We start from the raw sequence: 24,492 nt of genomic DNA on the forward strand, positions 1-24,492 counted from the left end.
GCAGAGACCAGACAATCTGTGAAATTGTGAATATGAGTTTTGAAAAGGGGACCACAAGGCAAGCAATAGATTACAGTCGTCCACAGCCATGATGTGACACCAGCATGGACACCTGTATTTACAAAAAAAAATGATTTTTGCCTCTTTTAGAAGCAAACCAATAGCATTTATACCCCTCAACCCTACCTCAAAACAACCGTGCAGCTTTGGTTGTAAACACACCCAGTGATCTATGACTAACTCTGTGACAGAACTTTGGATGTCCCCCTCCCCTGTGCATCTATTCCACCACTACTGTTTCCTTCCCCATGTAATGTTCTGCTGTTGTAGTTCATCCCAACAGCTCCACACCTTTCTAAACTTCTGTGGGGAACCTCTGGACTGGTAAAGAAACTTATGGAGTAGCCTTACTCCGTTAATTCTATGGCAAGACTGGTAAGCATTATGCTTCAACTTCTTTATTCTCTACTCTTCAGCAGTTTTTTTTCCACTTTGATTTTTATTGAACATTTTTCATTAAACGGTACATTATGTTTCAATCAAAAACACCAAATATCACCAACCTTTTTATGGACACCCACACCCCTTTCCCTACCCCGCACTATAGCTACCAAGCCCAACCTTCTGGTGGGATCAAACATTTGACTAAAATTGAGTCCAAACCTTTAGTCTTAACTGGCAAGGTGGGTTCTACGTACGGAGCCTATACATTGCCACCGACCCCTTTGACCTCTGGGGCTGCAACAAAACACTAGAGATACCCAGTATTAAAGATTCAGGCCATCAGAACCTTCTTTTAACAATACAACACTCCACTCAAACAAAAAAGTGCCCATCTTATTGTTACCAATTGCTGAGAGTTTTTCATACGTAAAGATACCCCACAGTTTAGTTGGTCGGAGCGGTCGTGTGTTTCCATTTCTGAGCCGGAGCTACCCTTCCAGCCCTTAGCATGGCATCCACAATTCTCGGGAAGGTAGATGTGTCATAGTCAGGTGAAGGTACACCAAGTAAGGGGAGCAGATTTGGGGAGACACCGACCATGTCCTTGATCAAGCTCAATAGTTCAGCCCAGTAAACTTGAATGGACGGGCACTCCCACCACATATGATACCACGTTCCCCATTGGCCACATTCCCCCCTTGGACAAACCGGAGAGGCTCCCGCAAACATTTTAGATAGCCTAGCAGGGGGCAGATGCCAAGCATGTAAGATTTTAAAGTTATGTTCCATATCTGCCGTATACAGCGAACCAGCAAGCATTACTTTACAGACTGTACCCCAGGTTTCATCCGCTATCTCCACCCCCACCTTTTCGATGCCAGAAAAGTTTAAAATGTTGTCTCCCCCTCCAGGTCTGCCACGACCAACACTCTGTAAATTCTCGACAGGGCTCCCTTCCATTTGGCGGACTCAGCAACAATTTTCTCGAAGGGGATGAGGGGGTGGAATAACTCCTTGGACCACGTGGGGTCCGTCAGGATGTCCTTCAGGCGAAGGTATTCAAAGACCGACAAAGGGTTAGCGCACATAGCCTCCGCTAACATCTCATACTCAATGAAGCTGTGCCCCCTTAACATTTGCGCCGCTCCCTCCAGCCCCATGTCTGACAATGGCTGCGTGTTACAAAAACCCTTGTTACCCAGGTCCAGGGGGGCGCCCCACAATTAGCTCAGGGGCAAGGGCCAGGAGGAAAGGGGTGCATTTGCCTTGTTACGCTTCCAACACTCCCAGAGCACCGCCAATGTGGGGTGAGTTCTGATATGGGAGGGTGGGGGATCTCTTTGGATGGTGACCACAAGAGATCTCTTACTTTCTTGGGGTGGGTGTGAGTGTCCTCTATGTATGTCTAATAGGTACCCATGTCATCCCTCAAGTGTTCCACCATTACCCGGAGCTGTGCTGCCTTATAATATAGTTTAAAGTCTGGGAGGCCAAAAAACGCCAAGGTCTCTAGGGAGAGTCAAGGATGCATATTTAACTCTCTGCCTTTTCCCTTTCCAAATAAATGGTTGCTCCATGCCCTGCAGTGTCGCAAAAAAGGAATCCGGGAGGGGTGTGTGGAGAGCCGTAAATAAATACAAAAGACGGGGGAGGATGTTCATTTTTACTGACACCATTCGGCTAAACCAGGACAGGGTAAGCAGGCCCCAGCGTAATGAATCTGATTTTATTCTCTCGAGGATCGGTGTGTAGTTTAGGTCAAACAACTTTTCAAAATCCCTAGGGAGGTGAATTACCAAGTACAGGGAAGACTTACCCGATTCTCATTCCACCTATTGTCTTCCTACCAATGGTTCCCCTGTTGTCTCCTCCCATGGGCATCACACTTGACTTGGAGAGATTTATTTTCAGGCCCGAGAATCCGCCAAAAGTTTGTATCTGCTTGAGGAGCCTTCTCGGAATCTATAGACACCAGGTGTGCCCCTAGCCCTCTGCGTCTAGCTTTTTTTTTTGTGTGTAAATTTCTTTATTGGCATTTTGCAAAACAACTCAAACAGACAACCAGGTAATCAGCCCGTCCCACCCCCCCGGTACACACATGAGGGCAATACAAGAAAGCCAAAAGTGAACCAGACCACATGGACAGTGCTTTCCCGGGGGCACTCCCAGTCCAATCTCCCGGCCAGCATTGCCTTATAGTACAAAATGTCCAATCTCTTGACACAGATCTAGGAGGCGGACAGGGACCGCCCCTCAGGGCCCCGCTAAACAGAAGGTTCCGGCCCATCATGAGATCTAGGGCTCCCCCCCTCCGGCTGGCCCAAGAGGTATATCGTGTATGCATCCCACATCTGATTTTCACCTCGACTTTTCCCCCTCAGCACAGCCCATCTGGTTTCCATGTTGTTGCAATATAGTACATCTTTAGACCATTGGGCAACAGTCGGACTCAGTTTACTTCCCCACCCTATAACCACACTGCGTTTAGCCAGAATTAAGAGCAGATTTACCAGTTTCCTAGTCCCTTTGGGTATCTGCTCTGTGCACCCTAGTAAGGCCATCACTGGATCTGGAACCAGCTGTTGCCCCAGAATGTCAACAATCACCACGAACACCTGCCGCCAAAAATGCACCAGCTCAACACACTCCCAAGCCACATGGAGAAACCCTTCCCTTTCTTGTCCACATCTGAGACATGCCCCCGACCTGTGAGGGAAATTGTCCTTAAGCTGAGCTGGGGAATAGTAACACTGATGCAAAAACTTATAATGGATCAGTTTGAAGTTAGAGTTGACCGCCCCCTTCCTGGTCATCTCACAACAGTACCTCCAAATATTTGCTGGTAATTCCCTTCCCAGCGACCTTTCCCACATCTTCTTTGATGACCTCCCCACGACCGACCTCGCCTTTAGAGCTAATCCGTACAGACCAGAGAGAACCTGCCGTCCAATGTCTCCCCCCAGCACCTTACTAAGCAACTCAGCCTCTCCGGGCGGTTTCGGGAAGGAAGGGAACAACCTTTGCAATGTCACCTTCAACATATAGTACAGAAACACCTCTAGTGCCGACAAGTCTCCCTTTTCCCTCAGCTGGTCTATAGAGATAAAGTCCCCGTCCGGAAACAGGTCCCCCACTCGTGTGACACCCAACCGTTTCATAGTAGCCACGTACTGTGCCTCGCTGGTCAGGGGGATCCCCAATGGACGCGTGCCCCAAAAAGGACCAGGCTTAACAAGTAGGCTCCACCAAATTACTAGGAGACCGCAAACGTCTGGGAGCTGTCAGGATAACCGACCGCAACAGCGCCGGTGATGCGATGGACCCCTCTATCTCCACATGTCTATGCTCCGCTGCCATCCCATACCAATATCTAAGGTAGCTAGCCTGCGCCACAATATAGTATAACTCGAAATCAGGAAGTGCTAAACCCCCCTCCCGAATCGGCGCCGTGAGTTGCCCCCAACAGACCTGCGCTCTTTTGCCCGCCAAAATAAAGTGCGTTATTGCAGAGCGAAGATCCCGGAAGTATTTCTGAGGGACCTTTATAGGCACATTTAAAAACACAAATAGAAATTTAGGAAGGATGGATATCTTGACTACCGAGATCCTGCCGTACAAATTGAGAGGGAGTGAGGCCCAACCCTGCATCGCCTTTTTGGCCGACTCTAAAACCTCCACGTAGTTTGCAGTGTACACCACCTCTTTCTTCCCCACTACAGTGACCCCCCAGATAACGTGTACTCTGCAAATCCCACCGGAATCCCCAGGTGTCCCGAAACTGAGGCCCCACCCGTCAATGGGAAGATCACAGATTTACTGGCGTTTATTTTAAGCCCCAAGAGGTCACCAAAACGCTGCAGGTCCAGCATAACCGGGTCTAGATTGACTTCAGGATGACGTATGAATAAAACAATGTCATCTGCGTATAACGAAATTATGACCTTATGGGTGTGCAGCTGGACTCCCCGGTGTAGATGAAACTCCCTGACCCATTCAGCCTAAGGTTCTATCGCCAGGGCGAATAGCAGGGGCGACAGCGGACAGCCCTGACGAGTCCCCCGCGCCAGCGCCTCGGTAGTCTGCCCATTCACCCTCACTCTGGCCACTGGGTCGGTGTATAGAAGCAAGACCAAGGAAACAAAGAAATTGCCCATTCCCATCCTGCACAGAACAATGAATAGAAACAACCATTCCACAGAATCAAATGCCTTTGTGGCGTCCAGTAGGACCATCACCACCGAATCATCCGCCGGCAACACCGCCATCAACCCAAACATTCTCCGCAGCCCAAACGAGATCGAGCGACCCGGGATGAACCCCGCTTGATCGGCCCTCGCCATGACTGGCATTAGCGGCGCTAGACACGTCGCTACGATTTTCGCTAAGATTTTATTATCAAGATTGATAAGCGAAATCGGGCGGTACGACGAACAGTCACCTTCCGGTTTACCTGGCTTCAGCAGTACAACCACTATGGCTTCCCTAAGGGAATCAGGTAGTCGACCCCGGGTCACTGCCTCCTGATATACCCGTAAAAGGTATGGCGCTAATCTGTCAGCATAACACTTCTAAAATTCGGCTGTAAAACCATCGGGGCCTGGTCATTTCCCACCTGGCAATGATTTAATGGCATCCATTACCTCCTCTAGCGACAATGGTCTGTTCAACCATTCCCTTTGCTCTTCCGAGCACCAGTACAACCCCATACCATCAAGAAAGGCTTCTATATCCGCCTGCGCCACCGTCAACTGAGGCGAATACAACCGGCCATAATATTCCTGGAACTCGTGAACAATCCCCTCATCTTCGTAATGGGCAACTCCCTTCTCGTCCGTGATCACTGACACCCTATTCACCCGGCCTCCCGGCCGAACAGCTCTCGCTAGGGACCTCCCCGGAACCTGCCCTTCTCCATACTGCCGAGGAGCCACCCGGTCCCCCATACACTTAACCTCCCTCTGCGCTAGGGCATTAAACTCCTGCAATTTGTTTAATTTTCCCCTGTTGGGCCGCCAATGGCACGGGCGCCCCCTCCTGCAGAACCCGCACTCTTCTTCAGTATCCGCCAGATCTTTCCGTACCTTCCGCAGGATCCCAACTCTTTGGCAATGGTCTCACCCCAGACCATAAACTTAAATTCCTCCCACAGGTTACCAGCAGACGCCACCAACCCGTCATTAGTCTCAAAATACACATCTATAGTCTCCGCCAGCTCATCCCTAAATACCTCGTCAGTGAGTGCCTCACTTTTAAACCTCCAGAGTGGTCTCGCTTTGTCCCGGCCATCCCTCTGCATCTGGCTTCATGCATAAAGTTAAAGGTCTTCCTTATGTTGTCCGCTCCTTGTCTGCCCGGAATAAACCCTACTTGATCCCCATGACCCAGCAAGGGCAGCTGCTGAGCCAACCTATTGGCCAAGAGTTTCACCAAAATGTTAACATCAGTATTAAATAGGGAGATGGGTCTGTAAGATTGACATTGAGCAGGGTCCCTCCCCTCTTTAGGTATAACTACAATTAGGGCAGCTAGCATAGACTGAGGAAGTCAGCCCGTTTCAAGGGCCGAATAAACAGCTTGGCCATGAACGGTGCCAGCGAAATGTCTTATGAAACAACACCGTAAAACCGTTGTCTCTGGGAGTGGTGCCCCCTTTCATACCACTAATGGTATCTGTCACTTCCTGAGCTGTAATGGGCGCTTTCAGGGGTTCAGTCTTTTCCGATGGGAGGCGTGGGATCGGGAGGGAGTCCAGGAAGCAGTCAGCGTCAGCCCAGTCTCCCTCGTATTCTGGGGTCTAAAGTACCTCATAAAACTGTCGGAATTCCTCCGCTATCTGGGAGGTCTCAAGGATCCTTGTACCCTTAGTAGAACAAATCACATCTACTCTACGGCTGTTCCTCAGCTCCCTCAACCTCTATGCCAGAATCTTGTCAGCCTTTTCCCCTTTTTCCATGTACTTCTGTTTCAAGAAGGCCAGGTTTCTTTCCATTTGGCCGACCAGGAGGGCCTGTAATTTTGCTTTATGTCTTGCAGTTCCGCCCATCTACCTGGGAGCATTTGGGACTTCATTTTACCGCCCCCGGCTAGATGGCCTCAATTTTCTCTCTAAGGAGCTTCTCTTCGTATGCCCTTTCCCTCTTTCTTCTTGCTCCCATTCCAATAAGGACTCCCATTATCGTAGCCTTGAAAGCCTCCCAGACCCCCGCTACACCAACTTCCACATTGTCATTAATTTCAAAGTATTCTTTTATCGTTGAGAGAAGAGTCTGGGCTAGCACTTTGTCCTGTAGCAATGTATCATTGCGTGACCACCTCGCTTTGTTTTGGGGATTTTGGTGGCACACCTATTCGGACCCTCACTAGATCTTAATCTGACCACGGCATCGCTTCCACTGTAAACTCGCTTACTCGCTCCAGCATGGAGGAGTCGACCAAGATGTAATCAATTCTCGAATAGGTAGCATGGACCTTGAAGAAATATGTGAATAAGGCGTGTCGCCCCTGCCCTCTCGTAGGAGTGTCCGACAGCCCCAGCTCGTCATTAACCCTGTGGAAGCGGGCGGCTACCCGCCGTTGTGTCATGGTGTCAGAGTAGGGACCCTCACTCTTCCTATCACTCTCGGGGTGCAAGACCGTATTAAAATCACCAACTACAATCAGGGCACCCTCTGCAAAGGACATTATTTTGCTTCTAACCCCTTCCCGGCATTGGTCTTGGGCCTCATTTTGGCAACAGATGTATACCTCATTAACTATGGCTCCCCTAATCTCCCCCTTGACCATCAAGTAGCGGCCCTCTGGGTCTTTGCGTTGCGCCTTCGGAGCAAACTGCGACCTGTTGCATACCAGGAGAGCATGGAATACCTCCTTAATTGGCCTGGCTCTTGGGGCCGGCTCCCTTCCCCTCACCCAGTGGGTCTCCTGTAAGAACATGAAATGCAATTTTAACCAATTGAATTCCCTCACCACTAGGGATCTTTTGTGTGGGGAGTGCAGTCCTCGTACATTTAGCGAACCCAACATCAGTGCGTGTTTTACATCATCCATCAGAGGGGCGCAGCAATCTCATGAACCCCCCTGTATTAAGTTCACAATGCTCGCCCCCTTCCGGATTTGGTGATTTGGTAAGCTCAGACTCCTTGAGTGCGTGGACTGGACTAGGATTTGGTAGATTGTAAAAGATGAGTAACACTATAAATAACAAGAAACCCCCCCAAATAACGCCCCTTCTCCCTGAGCGCCTGGATTGCCTGCGACATTGGACTTGCCGCTGGGCCAGGCCATCAGTCCCTACCACCCCACCCCCCACGCGAGCTAGCATGAAACCAAATATCACCTCTGACCCCCCCCCCAAGATAAGCCCAACAAAGCTAGGAATCAACATGTACTTCCCCGCCCCCTCTGCCCCCCCCAAAACGTTAGCAATCAAACAAATCTCCCCCTCTAGCGAACCAAACAGCTCCCGGAAACAGTGCCTCTGGCAGCCTGAAAAACAAAGACATGCCCACAGGCCACCGTTCAGCCAGGACACGGCGGGATCTTACAAGAGTCGCCGCCTCAGGCCCAAACCCCGCCATCTTCGAAGCTCCCGGGAGGCTTAAAGAGCCCAGGTTCTTCCTGTGCTCCTTGGAAGTCAATCTTGGCTGCTGAAAGCCAGTGGGGGTGCCAGGGTCAACTTCCTAAATTTTCAGTTGCCTCGGACGCAGCGTCTATCCACAAAACCGTTGGGCTTCTGGGATTCCGTCGGCTCTCTCCCACGGGTCCCTGCAGTGCCGTCCGAGGCAGACTCCCCCAAGAGCTCTTGAGTTACTCTCTGTATATCAATCTCCATGATTAAAGATAATTTATATCCCTTGTGTTCAAAGGAGAGGGAGAACGGGAATCCCCATCTTTAACGCACTCCTTTGGCCTGGAGCCACTTTGTTAGGGGCCCACACAGCCATCGTCTTGTCAGGGAGAAAGCTGAGAGGTCTTGGTAGACAGTTATTTGCGAGTTTTCCCACTATCGGGCCCTTCTTCCTTGCCAGCTCCAAAATGTTGTTCTTCTCCGAGATATAGTGGAATCTTACAAAAACAGAACTCGGACCCCTGGTGCTTGCTCGCGCTCTGTGGGCTCTGTCGATCGTGGGTTCGTTGGTGTTTCCTTGGTCGAAGAGTTTACTAACCACTGCATTGACGGATCTCATGATGTCAATTTGTGTTTCACGCTCCCGCTCCGGGAAGCCCAAAAACCTCAGATTATTACAGCACTCTCGATTTTCCAAATCATCCATTTTAAGGGTGCATTTCTCTTCTCTTCTCTCCAACTCCGAGAGGTGCATATCAATCTGAGTCTCCAAAAGATCAACTGAGTTTCGATTTGCCTCAAGTTCTTGGATTTGGTGTCTATAGTGTCCACTTTTTTATCGAAGCCATCCAGCAGTTTGCCAATATCCGTCCGAAAGTCCCTAATCTCGTCCAGTAGAGCCGCCTTGCCTTTACTCACAATTGGAAAACCCATAGAGGGCCCCCCACCCTAAATTCCTCCCATGGCTGTTCAATATTGGCTGTGCCGGATAGGGATTGTTAGGGACATTTTCTTTTTGCTGCTTTCATTCCCTATGGGACACCTTTTCTTTTTTCTTTGTTGAAACCCCTGACCTGACATTTTGAAAGCAAGTAAAGCCTTATGTTTTGAATTCAGCTGCATTAGAATCCTGGCATTGTTTTGAATCTACTTGCGTTCTTGAACCCTCTTGAATCTAGCTGCGTTCTTAAACCTAGCAATAGTTTTGAATCCAGTTGCATTTAGAATCTGGGCACTGTTTTCAAGCTAGCTGCATTTTGAATCTCGCCACCGTTTTGAACCTAGATGCGTTCTTGAACCTAGACACTGTTTTCAATCTAGCTACATTTTTGAATCTACCTACTAGTTTGATTCGAGCCACTGGATCTCTGTCCAAGCTCCCACAATATGGAACGCAATTCCCTTTAGCATCCGCTGCTTCGAGGATCTTCTTGCTTTCTGGAAGGCCCTCAAGACCTGCCTCCCTGCCCCCTCTGCCTCTTGACAAACCCATTATGCCCCTTGCATTATTTTAACCCTGTCAGATAGGCTGAGGCAGAAACGAGTCCCTCAAAGAACTTACTGAGCGATGCAGAGAATAGACTCCAGCACAGGATACGCACCACATCGGCTATATAAGAAACTATCTAGGACACATGGGTAAATATCGCACTCCATGTTGATGGAAGATCGCTGCAGGCACGGCCACCTGTTACGCTCACCTGGTATCCACGGGGACGCCACCCGGCCCTGGTTGGATGATTTGCACTCTTGAACCCTCTCCCGGTCCCTTGGCAAGGCCCTTGGTTATGCAATATAGGAGAGCTGGATTCAATACCAGATTGTCTTTATGTTGTCCCACCTCCCTTGGCCTCAACTCCTTCCTCCCCCTTGGGCCTCCTCCTTGCCTCAATATTGTAAAAGGTGAATTCTCCGTCCTGCTCCTCATGGCAGGGGCGCGTAGATGTGGGGGGCGAGCAGCGACCAAGTTACTTCACTGGTGCAAGCCCCCCGATGAGAATCCGGGCCTGCCGCGACTCCGTAGGTTTGCTGCTTTACAGTCTTTATATACAGTTTTATGTTCCTCTCAGTTCGAATAATAATGTCTTGCTTCTTTCCTTTTAGGTATGGAAAGGTTTTTTCGTGTTGTCATGCAGTTTGAAGATGAGCATGGGCCGGTAGGCGAAAGCGCGATGCTGTACGGTGAGTAATGCGCGATGAGCAGCACTGTTTCGCCTTTTATATTGCTAACCTGTGTCTTTTCTCTCCTTGCAGGTTGCGATGTTCCTCGCCGAGCGCCGTAATGTTCCAGCAATGATACTGACCAGGAGAGGACTACCCAGGTAAGAATTGTGAGGCTTTCTTCATTCGGGAGAAAACTTGAGTAAACGCTTACTAATGCTGTCTTTCTTTCTCCTCTTTTCAGGTTATGGTATTCCAGGATGCATGCAGTGTTCGGCTGATGGAGTTCGTACCTTCAGGTGAGTGGAACTGAAGTCAGCGATGGATTGAAGACAGGATAATGTTCCAGGTAAGTTTCATAGTGTTCTCTCTCTCTCTCTCTTCAGGTCCTTGGTTTCAGGTAAACTGGCATCAAAGAACTGGACACGGTGAGCATTACGCTGCCCACAGCAGAATAACGCAAAGCATGTTCTGCTGTTTGTGTGTGGTTTAAATAATCACAGGTAGAGTAGTCCAGGTAAAATAATCCCAGGCCTGCCACACCCAAAAGACTAGACCGCATAGCTCAGTTCCTTGTAACTGAGCTATGTGTGTGCCTCCATGTTGGCTGAACCCCAACCCCCCCCCCCCCCAAGTTAAATAGTCCCAAGTAAATAGTCCCATTCTAATGTTGGTCTTCATGATGGTTATGAGCCTGGCGCCAAAGGTGCCAGGACTGACTCCAAGAGAGTCTTGGGTGAGGTTTTAAGGCCTTTGACCTGGCCCTAACTGAAAGGCTGACTTGCCAGTGAGGGCCAGGGGCAAGGGTCATGACACCAACCTCCTGCACGCACCAGCAATTATACACTACCTGAAGACACATCGCACAACACCACTGCCATTAGAATGCAGCACCCCATGACATAAATTCGGTCTAGCGGACACATGATTTGTCTCCTGCACTCGCATACTCTCCCGGCAACTCCGAGAGTGTCTTGGATGATGTTTTAAGGCCTTTGACCTGGCCCTAACTGGAATGCTGACTTGCCAGTGAGGGCCAGGGGCAAGGGTCATGACACCACCCTCCTGCACGCACCAGCAATTATACACTACCTGAAGACACATCGCAAAACACCACTGCCATTAGAATGCAGCACCCCATGACTATGCGTTCTGTGTAAACTGAGTACTTATTTCCCCCCATCATAAATATTTGATGTGGGACTATTATAAAATGTATATTTTTACAATATAGCTGTGTGGGGTGTTCTTGTGTGGTGTCTGTTGGGACTAATTGTACCTCCCTGACAACCGTCCTCCCTACTACAGTTAAGCCTGACTGCTCTGCTACTGCTACCATTAGAGAGTCTAGTAATTCCTTTTCGTTGATACCCTTCTCCACCATTAGGTTAGATGATTACACAGTCCTTACCATAATGTTGTACAAAAATCTCCCTAACAGTGGTACTCTCAGATCTGAGGGCCATGTCATCAAGTGATTGGCAGGCATGAAGGTCTGTTACAAGGATCAGCAGATCTTCATGTTCCCAGACTTGAGTCGGTGGTCTCCATCAAGGTGACAAGACACGTTGATTAACTTTACTGAAAAAGGGGGTCACCGCATAGGTCACCCGCCCAACAAACCTTGAAGTGGTCAATAAAGGTCAAACATACTTGTTTGTAGGGAAACATGCTTCTTAGTCTTTTTAAGAGGATATTGGGGAATGGAGGGGGTTAGGAGGTTTAGTGTAGTCTTTGGGCAATGGCAGATCAAAATGGTGCATAACCAGTTTGCCTCACAAGGAGGCCGTATGTTGCATCATTAACAGGGTGGGCCAAGAGAGGTTGACAGTATTGGAAATAATACCCCTGTGGGGTAACATCTGACTATGGGTGACACTTTGTCTTCGCTTCCATATTCCCCCTCACTTTGAATTCTCATTGGTGGGGAGGAAGTGTCTGATAAGTAGGGGGCGTTAGGATCCGATACATAAATTATAGAGTGATGGGTAGTCTGGGTCGGACGATGACATACTCTGGTTTTGACTGCTGCAGGGATGTCACTGTTCTAGGAGTGGTGTATTCTCCCAACAAAGATTTTATAAACAAACACAGCTAAAGTACTTTGTGTGCAAACCTCTCACGAAAATTGTAGCACATACCAAGAACCTTCACAAGCAAAACATGAAAACGTGTATTAAACATGATAACTCTACTTACAAATCTATTCCCTGTTCTATGATCTCTTTCTGTTGTTTTAAGACCTCAAACTGTTCCGGATTGTCGGTACCAGACATCTGTGTACTGTAGCTGCCAATGCCTGATGATGCAGTGGAGTCCAGAGAGTTTAGACTTCCATATCGGTTGATGGTCTCAGGGTGTTTTGTGTCATTAGTTTCCAGTTCTACAGGCTTTTCCTGACCTACATACACAAACATAAAAATTGCAATGCACATTTATTTAATTAAATTCCAAAAGAAATTAAAACACACCTATTAAATGGATTTGCAAATTCATCTTTGTGTACTTTAGTGTTTGAATAGTGTAGGAAACACAAAATAAAATAATTCATATTAAGATCTATCCCCCATCCCCCTGACCACCATCTTTACCAACCAAATAGTACAATATGCCAGATTCCCTTTAAATCACAGCTTTTTATACACTGGTGTGTTGCCCTTCTCGCTTCTACCAAAATTCTCACATGTTTCCAAAAACAACATTTTATCAAATGGAATGCCATTTTAGTGGGTTAAGGGGGGGAGTTGTCATGTAAAGTCTCCATTTTCATTATGTAATGTGAAGAAATGTAGTTGATCAATATATGCCACATTATATGCCAAAGGTAAGGGGGTGGGGGGAGAGCGGGTTGTCAGAAATGTCAGCGGGAGACAAAACCAAAAGTTATTTTCATTCAAATAACTTTGTTTTTATCTCCTTCAGACATTTTGTTTTCAAACACTTCTTGGACAACCAAATGTTTTCAAGGTTATTGTTGTGTGAACAGGTAATTTACTCCATCACTGCTTTGTTCCACACAGAACACAGCCACATTAGCTTTGGTGGAATCGGCTTAGTCCCCACGAGTAAGGCTATGGGTTGCAGTGACAGCTGACTGTAATAGGAGGAAAACAATGCTGGTCAGTCCCACACATTTCTTTTTTTATTTGTGAAAGCTTTTGTATTAACAAAAACCGGCTTACAGTAAAATCCATAGTTAAAGATTTGTATCCTATAGCAACCTACATCAGTGTATATTCAAAAATACTAATTTATAGCATTGATAACATAGGTAACACCCATCCATATCTCGCCACATAGCTCCCACATCAACCACATGATTCACAGATAGGGTCCAACTGGACTATCCAAACCAATGATTTAATTAACAATAACACTAGCTGTTGGCAAGGAAACAGAGTTTTGGTCATCCCGACCAAATGTGCAGCAAGTCTCTTTACTATCCACAACCCTGCAACACAAAGATTAAAGTGGTCAGATGACACTGTCTTTCGTTTTGAATGCAATACAATCTATACAAAAGGTTCAAGAATACTTTCCTGTGTTGAACAGATATGTAGGTTACGTGTATTCTGGTATGAGGTTTACCATTACTTCCCATACATTTTCCCTCCAATGTCTTTTTCCCCAGAAAGCTTGATAGACTGTCGGGTGTCTTGACCCACGTTTGAATTATGCTACAACATTTGGTGCTGTGGGCTTAGAAAATCCAAGATGGCGGAAGAGCCCACATTTGCGCCAGAATCCAGGAGAATCGCGCAGTTTTGCGCACACCAAAATGGTCGCCTGACCTGCCACCCACCAGTGCAAAGAAAGATGGTTCTGTTCAAAATCTGTTTTTATTAATGTCAAAAATTGCTAAGAATATGGGCCCGAAACCACCAAACAAAAATCCAACTCTGGTTGAGTGTTCTACTTTACTCTACTGCATATCCACATCAATGCCATGTCAAGCAAGGATCATATACTATCAAGTAAAATCCTCTCTTTTTGAAATGTATTGATTCAAGACAGCTTCCAAAAATAGGTGCAGTACCGGCATTGGACACTAACCGGCTCTAGCGATCTAAACTCTGATAGGAGAACTGTATTTCAGGAGTCGCAAAAGGATCCTGAGCTAGCTGGGACTTCAAAGGCTTGCTGATTAATGAAAATTCTTAACACCTGCTGTTCCCAGAAGACAGTCTGATTCAAGTAACAGTCCAAGAGGCTGGGAAGCCTTCACACCTCAGAACTCCACACAAGAAGACAGGAAATCACAGGTTTCTGTTAACCAAATGCAGAGTGGCCCCCTGGTCTGCTGACCTCAGTCAGCACAATAGACTCTTTCTTTTGAATAGAATATGCTGATTTTGGGTGTTAACTGTAAACAGTGCAGGCCATGTGACCATCTGACTCACCATGCTTCTGGGGGCTGACCCAGACACTTTTGTGAATTGAAGGCAAATATATGTTTTATAAAAAATATTGATAACTAATTGTAACCAGATGACAGAAATGTACAACTTTGAGATTCTTGAAATGACAATTTTACTCACGGTTCAAGACCCAGCTGGTCGCTCTGTGATGTTTTGAGGCAAAACCCCGGGAATTATGAATATTGCAGACACTGTGCTTATGCTAGAGACCTAGTAAATAACTGTAATATGCCCAGAAGGGGGGTGTACCTCTGTGTAAATTTGGATAAAAGTCCAATATTGGAAAACCAATCAAAAATGAAAATATGTTGTCAGTTCTTAACCCAAGCTCTTGGAACAGAGACCTACCTTAAGTAATATATGATGTGTATATGTAATTTCAACAAATTGTGTATCTGGGAAATATGTGTTTTGGGTAAAATTGATTTTTCTAAGTGAAACCAAAGGGGAGGATCCTCTGACCCAGGAACATACCTCATCACGATGACTCGCAACTCAGTTCCCCCAATCAAGGGAGAGAGGAGGACTTGTCCAATGATAAGTTGTGAGGGGCAGGCTTAGTTATGCCCACGCACCCACCCATTTTCAAAACACATAAAAAGAGACTGCTTTGGACAAGCAAGCACTCACTTTCCATTTTCTTGCGAAGCATTTTGCCGGACGACTTCAAATCCAGACAATATCCAGAGATCCAGAACTTAACTCCAGATAGATCCAGAACCAAGCCAGAACTTAAAGCAGAGAGGCCTAGTCCACAAGCTGAATCCTTTTCAGAGGCCTCAGACTCCAGTAACCTAACCAAACTATTCAACAGCCGGGCGAGCTGTTGGATTTTTTGCCAAGAACTTTTGCCAGAACCGGTAGCAGACCCAGAAAGCAGTGCTGTATCCAGAGAGACCAGACCCAGACCAGACCGCTGTGCAGAACCGCTAGCAGACCCAGACCAGACCGCTGTGAGCAGAACCAGTACCAGAAGCCACCAGAACTCCAGTCCAACCTGTTGACCAGATCCGTGACGAGGCCCATTCCTTCCAAAATTAGGAGTGAGTATCCTGAGGCCTGTGCAGAACCCATCTCTTAGTTTAAAATAATCTGATTCAAAACATTTGAACCTGTCCAGAACTGCATCATAGGAATCGTGTGTTCATTCTGTCATTTCAAAGCTGTAAAAGTGTTGTTTTGTCATTCTGAAGTTTACTTTAATTTCGAGAAACTACCTCCACAAAATCGTCCGTATGTTTTGATCCGTATGTGCTAGGGACGAGATTTAACTTTCATTTTAAAGCTAAGATTCTAAGCTTCCTAACAAGCCTATTCCTTATAGTTATTCCGTAATCGCGCTCGACGCACGCGACTAAATTGCCGCAAATTGAAAAATTAGCTCCTGTCAAAAATAGCCGTCTTTTGCTCGCAACTGCTGAAATCCGTTTTCCCTCTGATAATTATTCCTGAATCATTGCCAGTGTGACTTGAACTAATCTTAAATAGCTATCACCTACCCTGAACCTCCTAAAGGGAATTAAAATCATTTTTAGCATATTTCAATCACATTAAAGTATTTTTGCCTGTGTTTCAAAACCATCCCTGTTGCTCTAAACTTGCTAGGGGGGAACTGAAATTCGTATTGTATTGTGATTGTATTCCTGAAATCTGTGTGCTTTACTTCCATCTCCTTATATTGCATAGGTGTGGAGTGAATTGCCACAAGGGGAAAAGTGAACACATTATCTCTTGTGAAACCCTATCAGTTTATTTCTGTACTGAATTTTTATTCATCATTGCATTTCCTTGAAATCAAAAAAGTATTCTCAGCTACCTTATCCTCCCTATACTAACTCCTAAGTAATTAAATCAGTGTGCTAGTGTAACATCATCCATTGTTGATCACTGTCATGTGCCTAAGTGTGCTATCAAATATTAATTTATTCATAAAAGTGTGATATATATATTGTTTACTTTCTCAATAAACCTTTTAAATTGCAAAACAAACCTACTTCTTGGCTCATTGAGGTCAGGGGGATTCAAAGAGAGGGGCGTTATATAAGGGTTTATCATCCAGATTATAACTTGTCATAAAAATATATAAATAAGGGCTTCCCTTGGAGATCCCAGACGAGGCACTGACTTAGTGGGATTGCTGAATTGAAGTCACTTACGAGGGAAGAAAGAATTTCATATTTTTGCATTAATGCCCTTTTACAAATTCGTGGGTGGAAGGAATGCATTGGCCCACCCATCGACATTGACACTTTGACTGCTCAAATTGCTGCCTGCTCCTTTCCCATCTACCCAATCTGTTACCTCTCTTCTCTGCACAAACAGTACTATGCATCATGTGCCTCAAACTGATTGCTTCTCTACTTCTCGCTTAATGCCCTGCCTCATATGAAAAAGAAAACAAATAATTTAAAGCTATTTCTATTCTCTGGTGTGCTTCCAACTGTGCATCCACCATTTTGTACTGCTTTTGAGTGCTTTCTGGCTAAAATCGAATCTAGATGTGCTTCAAACTGATCAAGTTGTTAATGATCTGTAACTTGGGCATTTCCAGCGTGCTCACCGATTTCTGTCTGCTTGGCCACCTGGTGTGATTCCACTGTTGCATACTATTCTACCCCCGCCCCCTGTCTCTGCCCCATGGTGCTCTCCGTCTCTTCTATCTTTTCGAACTGCTTCTCTAACTCCTATTCTCCCTCTCTCACAAAGTCTGGAAGGAAGAAACTCATCTCCCCTTTCTCATCCTCACCCATTACTGGCGGCACCAGATGGGAAGTGCTCTTGACTCACTTTGCATCCTCCAAATGCACAATTAATGTCTATCAAAATGGCACTATCATGGCCCAGGGCTCTCAGCCCAACCTTCTCCTCCTTGACAGGCGCCTTCCTTCTCTTTTCAAATCTCCCCCTCTATCCTCCTACCCCTCATCCCCCCCAGCAGTGGCAACACACACCTGTGCCCACCCTCGCAAATCATTTAAAGGGGGTAACCAGCATCACTTTGCTACCCTCAACTCTTGCTCTGCTATCAAACACTCCTCTGACATTGGTTACCTCCTTCAAGACCTTGACCTTGACGTCCTTACTCTCACCGAGACGTGGTTCAAGGTCAGCTCTGTCTCTGCTTTTGACACTTTTCTCCCTTAGGGCTAGAAGATCCTCTCCAACCCCAGGCCCTCTTGGTCTGGCGGTGGAGTGCCTCTGCTCTGATCTTCCCTGAGTGGGTTCCTGCCTCCATCATCCCCACTCAAACCTACTCATCCTTTGAATGCCTAGTCTGCTGACCGTCTCACCTACGTTCTCTCTTACTCTCCCTACCATCTACAGACACCCCCAGACCGACCTCACTCTTCCTCTCAGAATGGGCTGACCTGTCGTCCTCTCTTCTTGCGCCCCTCCCCCAAACATATCTTCCTTGGGAACCTTAATATCCATCTAAACTCTCCTGATGTGGCCACTGTTCTTTTCCACGACCTATGCAACACACTTTCCCTCACCATCCTCCCCTCTGGCCCAGCCCACTCTGCTGGACACACCTTGGATGCTCTCCTCTCAACAGACATCCCTCTCTCCAACCCTTTCACCACCCCTCTTTCTCCTGGTCTGGCCATTCTCTCCTCTCCTCCTACCTTCACGTTCCATCACTCATCCGCCCGCACTGTCAGTCTCCTCCGTCATTCGACCGAGGAAGCATGTGTCAGACGCTGCATTTGCCTCTTCTTTCATCCCTCCTCCGCCCACCCCCACCCACCATTTGAAACTCCTTTGGACGCTGTTCTAGCTAACCTTCATCTCTCTATCTCTAACACACTGGACATCCTTGCCCCCGTCATGAGGATCCACATGAAGCCTGCCTCCAAATGCAATTCTTGGTAGGACTCCGACCTGACCGCTTTGAAACGCAAGTGCAAAGCTGCAGAGCGCCGCCTACTCCAAAGGCAATATGGTCTCTCCATCTACTCCAAGAAGAGGGCTCATGTCCAAGCCAGCATCTCTGGAGCCACCAATAACACGGCTGAACTCTATTTGCAAGGAACTTGCCAATCCTACCGCAGTCTCCTCCTCCCTCCCAGACCCTGTGCTCATCACTGGCCGCCCACTTTTCCTCAAAAACTCTCGACATCCTGGCCTCCCTGTCATCTGCTCCCCACCAGAACCCCTGCACCCTCCCATAATCTCCTCTTTCTCCCCCATTGTACCTAATGAGATCACAACAGTTGTTCGCTCTATGAAAGTCTCCTCTAAACAAGTGCTCCCGTGCTCCTCCAGAACCATCAAGGACAACATTGCCCCTCTCGCTCTGGCCTTGGCTGACCTCTCCTTCCCTCAAGCCCTAGGGGCACACTCTTGTGCACCCTCTCCGAAAAATGCTATCTGCGGACCCTTCTTACTGGCTAACTATCTCCCTATCTCGATCACCCCTTTTTCGGGAGAACTCATGGAAAAGCTGGTCATCCCCCAACTGACCCTCCACACCGAAATGGCTGGCTGCCTTCATGACCACCAGTCTGGTTTCAGGGCATCCAGAGGCACGGAAACTGCTCTCCTGAACACTTGTAAAGACTGATTCGCTATACCGGCCTCTCCTCATAAACCATCTCCATGATACCCTAAGCATCATGGACAGGGCACTAGCATGGCTGACCTCCTTCCTTTCAAACTGACCTTCCCAAGTACAAATGGGTCCTTTCCTCCCCTCCACCTCACTCTTTACCTGTGGAGTCCCTCAGGGTTCTATCTTATCGCCATGGCTCTTCTACATCTATCTGGCCCCTCTGGCCCACCTGATCTCCACTTTCTCTCCTCACTTTGTGTTACGCAGATGACACACAGCTCTCCTTCTAGCTGCCTTCCCCTGCCTCCTCCTCCTCCTCCTCTCTCATACCAAACTGCCTGACTGCTAATCAGGCATGGTGCTGTGCCAATGATCTCTGCCTGAATGTCAGTAAGACAGATCCTTCTCATCGGGACGCCTGCTCCTAGGTTTCCCTCCCTCTCCCTGGCCAGTGTCCCTGGGTCCTCTCCCCTCACCCACTTGTGAGGCAAAACACCTTGCCAAGAAGTCCAATTTCTAGTTGTATCTCCTCGAAGGCATTCAACCTTTCCTCACCTTACCCCAGAAGCTCAACGTCTCCAGAGCCCTGGTTCTCTCTAGGCAAGACTACTGCAACAGCCTGCCTCAACCTGCCTCTTTCCTCCCTTCGCCCCCTTCCACTAATCCAGAATAGGGCTGCAAGACTTATCCTTGGCCTCAAGCCCAGGGACTGCATCTCTACAGCCCTAAAAACTCTCTACTGGCTACCGGTGACCACAAGGATCAAATTCAAGACCCTTTGCATCATCCACAAGGCTGTCAGCTCTCCCTCCCGAAATACCTCCTGGCCAGAGTCCTTCGGTCTTCTGGCTGCAACTCTCTGCAGATCAAACGTTCCTCCAAGCAGAGAGAGGAGTGGAAAGATCCCTTTCCTCAGATGGCTACTGCCTCTGGAACGGCCTCCCTCCCCCTCCTCAAATTTGAGCTGGATCTTCTTGAGTTCTGGAAACGTCTCAAGACTTTCCTTTTCTCCTCTTCCTTCCCTCACACCCTGTCGTGCTAACTCTCCATCTGTCGCTGCAACTGGGGCCTGGTCCCTTCAGAGTAATACAGGGGCCAGACCACCCCCTACCACTCCCTGTCCACCGCACTCATCCACCCTTCCCTTTTCCCTGGCACTTGACCATAGGGCCACTCAGCACTTGCCCGCCCCCACCCTTAGGGGCTCCCCATTCCTGCACTTCTCCCTCCACACCCTCCCCCTTGCACTTACACGGTTGGATTGTCACAAGGCCAATATAACCGTTTTTGTTCTACTTTTCTGATTCCCATGCCCCCACCCCCTCTAACTCTCACCATCTTTGTTTTGTTTGTTTTGTTTTATTCGTATTTATATAGCGCACAACAGCCCATGGACATTGTGGCACTTGTTACAGTACAAAGCTTAGTTACTTAGCTGCATCTTGTCTTGTGGCGCCTGGAAACACCTGTATATAGGCGTCATATAAATGTCCAATCAATAAAATAAAGCCCATTTTGCACTCTTCAAATGACTTTCGCTCCCCCTTTTGTAAATGCCATGATAATTCTGCATCCGTGTGTCTAAACAACGTCAGTTCTTGGGCTAGCAAAGGATGTGGTTTTGATTTACTGGGGTCAAGGTATCTGTGCAGCCCATCAGACCTAGATTAGTGGTTGTTTTGTCCTATATCAACAAAATAATGCTACCTATGGGTTAACAGACAGATGTGCAAGCCTCAACAACCACAGAGGTCAACAAAGAGGATTCCCTGGTACCTCACCTGCTCAATCAATAGAACAAGTTACTTACCTTATCTGGCAACGTTCTTTTGATAGTATGTTCCTCCGACGTATTCCACATCTATGACGGGTAATGACCACAGCTGTGCTGCTTCGGAAAATCTTTCGGCGTAGGCCTCCTGCATCGATGATGTCGATACGTTGTCCCTCGAGGGCCTCCGAAGTCACTGGATGTTATATATAGGACGCGCAGTGCCCGTAGAGTCAGTTGTAGTTTTTTCCCAGAACGTGTGGCACCAATCTCCCACCAGTATGACTGCAGAAAGCCTTGCGGAAACGTAAGCTGCAATCGCCTAAGAAATTCTGTTGAGGGGCAGGCTGGGAGGGTTCGATGTGGAATAAGTCGGAGGAACATCCCATCGAAAGAACGTTACCAGATAAGGTAAGTAACTTGTTCTTTGAGGGGATTGTGTCCTCCGACGTATTCCACATCTATGACAGACTCCCAAAGCAGTACCAACGTATGGAGGTGGGAAAAGAATTTACAAATTTAGAATTTTAGAATGCCCAATCAAATTGCTGAATAGAGAACCACCTTACCAAATGCCAAATCCTGCTCATGGATGGAGTCCAAGGAATAGTGTCTCACAAAAGTATGGGCAGAGGCCATTGCGAATCGGAACACACCTCTGTAGAGCCGTGGAGGCAGCCACACCCCTAGTAGAATGAGCCCGTAAGCCTACTGGAAGGTCCTTTCCCGCCAAACGGTAACACTCAGAGATCGTCAAAATGATCCATGTGGACAAGGTCTGCTTGGAAAGAGCCTGACCTAAACGCCTTCCAGCATAACCAACAAAGAGCTGATTGTCCACTCTGACCCGGGACATCCGTGAGAGATAGAAGCTCAAAGCTCTCCTAGGATCCAACCTATAGAGCCTCTCCTCTTCCTTACCAGGATGTGGAGGAGGATAAAACGCCGGAAAAATGACCTTCTGGCTCAAATGGAATTCCGATACAACCTTCTGAAGAAAAGAAGGCTGCACCCTAAGGACAACCCTGTCTTTATGGAAAACAGTGAAGGGTGGCTTGGCGGAAAGAGCCTGGAACTCACTCACTCTGCGTGCAGAAGTAACCGCAACTAAAAATACAGTTTTAAAGGATAACAGTCGCAACGGACAAGAATGTAAGGGCTCAAACAGAGCTCCCATTAGGGACTTTAAAACCAGATTCAAATCCCATCCCGGCACCTGGAAAGGCGACGGTGGAAACACATTAGTTAGCCCTTTTAGAAACTGAGAAATCACATTCCTCAGACGAGCGCTTAAATATATAGACAGCGCCGCCAGGTAACCCTTAATGGTACCCCACTTGCAGGCCCTTGTGGGCTAAGGAGAGCAAAAAGGACAAAACCAAAGGAATGGAACATTGGAAAGGATCCACATTCTGTACCCTGCACCAGTCACAGAACTTTCTCCAACAGCAACGGTACAGGGATTTCGTTGCGGGCCTTCTGGCCAAAAGCAACACCTCCATCACGTCTTCGGGGAGGTCCCAATCCTTATATCTCAACCTTTCAGATACCAAGCATGAAGGCTTAGAGACTTGACCTCTGGACGGAGAACCCGACCCCCCTCCCGTGAGAGAAGATCGTCTCGGTAGAGAAGACGGCGTGGAGGGCTGATGGACATGTCTAGAAGGTCCGGGTACCACGCTCTCCTGGCCCATGCCGGAGCAATGAGGATCATCTGGGAAGCGAACCTCCGCAACACTTGCGGAAATGACGGGGACTGGAGGAAACGCGAACAGCAGCGGGAAGGACCACTCCTCTACAAACACGTCCCCGAAGGCTCCTCTTGGAGGAAATTCCCATGAGCAGAATCTTTCGCACTTCCGGTTGACACTGGTGGCAAAGAGATCCACTTGTGGCGTTCCCCAAAAGGCGAAGATCTCCAACAGAACTTCCTGAGCCAGCTCCCACTCGTGAGAGACCGTGCTCTTCCTGCTCAGAGTGTCTGCCGCCGCGTTTTTGTCTCCGGCCAGATGAACTGCAGAGATCGAAATTTCCTGCTGGATGGCCCAGAACCAGAGCTGCATCGCCTTCCTGCACAACGGGAGTGACCCTGCCCCCCCTTTTTTGTTGAGGTAGTGCATGGCCACCGTGTTATCCGTCATAATCGGGACATTCTTCCCCAGCACAGACAGCAGAAAAGCCTTCAGGGCCAGCCTGACAGCCCGCAGCTCTAACAGATTGATGTGGAGTCTGGACTCCGACGGAGACCAACGGCTGCTGGCCGTCAACTCGTTGACATGAGCTCCACAACTCGTGAGGGATGCGTCCGTCACAATCGTCACCTCCGGCCACGGTTGCCAAAATGGAGCACCCTTCATCAGATTGCCTTCGACGGTCCACCACAGAAGATCCTGGGCGACCGAGGTTGGAATCCGAAATCCTGCTGGAGAACTGTGACCACTGCATCTTGAGAGCCCACTGCAGAGATCTCATCCGCAGCCTGACCTCTGGCACAGGAAAATGCAGGTTGCCATGAGGCCGAGTAACCTCAAGAACTCGAACGCCGGGAGACTCTGGGCATGTTAAAATGTGTCCACCATCTGCAGAATGCGATGAGCCCGCACCTGGGAGGCGAACACTGCCCTAGGGATGTGTCATGCACTACTTATCTGATATATTGGATCCATTGGCTAGGTGTCAAGTGGGACTTCTTGAAATTGAGGGAGAAGCCCAGCTTGTGAAGGGAGTGGCAGGTGAAGGACAGATGATCTAGGGCTTGCTCAGGAGAGCGCGCCCTGATCAACCAACCGTCCAGGTAGGGGTAGACGTGAATCCCCCCCCTTTCCTGAGATACGCTGCTACCACCACCATCAGCTTGGTGAAGACCCTCGGGGCGGTCAATCCGAACGGCAGCACCAGAAACTGAAAATGCGAGTCGCCAACCGCGAACCTCAGGTACTTCCTGTGCTTGGGATGAATCGGCACATGAAACTAAGCATCCTTGAGGTCGAGAGACACCAACCAATCCTGAAGTTGAAGGGCCTGGAGGACTTGAGAAAGAGTTACCATCTTGAACGTGTCCTTCCTGAGGAGATTGTTCAGCCAACGCAAGACCATGATGGGTCTCAATCCCCCGTCTTTTTTCGGGACCAAAAAATAAGGGGAATACCATCCCTTGTTCCTCTCCACTACAGGCACCAGTTCTATGGCGCCTTTCTCCAGCAGGGATAGGATTTCCTGCGCAAGGAGCGGATCCAGACGCTTCAAAGAGAGCTTCCACGGTGAATTGTCGTGAGGCCTCTGCCGGAAGGGCAGACAGTAGCTGTGGGCTATGATTTCCAGAACCCACACATCTGAAGTAATGGCTCGCCATTCTCCAAGATGCTGAGCAAGTCTTCCCCCAACCGGCAAACGATGGGACATGGCCTCATGACTGAGCTCATGCGGCAGTGCCCGAGGGCAAAGAGGCAACTGCCCGAGCGGCTTTGGCACCTCGAGTACCTTGTCTGCCACCTCTGGTACTCCTATGTTGGCCCCTTCGACTGGCAGCTCCTCTCGATCTACCAAAGGTAGAGTAGTACCGAAAGGAACCTCCCCTCCA

General features: G+C 48.2%; 1 protein-coding gene across 1 annotated transcript in view; it reads right to left on the reverse strand.

Annotated features, from left to right (window-relative positions):
* Nucleotides 1-24,492, reverse strand: part of ARFGEF1 (ARF guanine nucleotide exchange factor 1) — a 1,973,034-nt gene that overhangs the window by 999,570 nt on the left and 948,972 nt on the right. Inside the window, exon 14 of the mRNA XM_069621149.1 lies at nucleotides 12,371-12,572. Coding sequence (XP_069477250.1) covers nucleotides 12,371-12,572 — 202 coding nt within the window. The remainder of the gene's footprint in view (nucleotides 1-12,370; nucleotides 12,573-24,492) is intronic.

Source organism: Ambystoma mexicanum, chromosome 5q (assembly GCF_040938575.1).
Source record: "Ambystoma mexicanum isolate Mex_15411 chromosome 5q, UKY_AmexF1_1, whole genome shotgun sequence".
Taxonomy (NCBI): Eukaryota; Metazoa; Chordata; class Amphibia; order Caudata; family Ambystomatidae; genus Ambystoma; species Ambystoma mexicanum.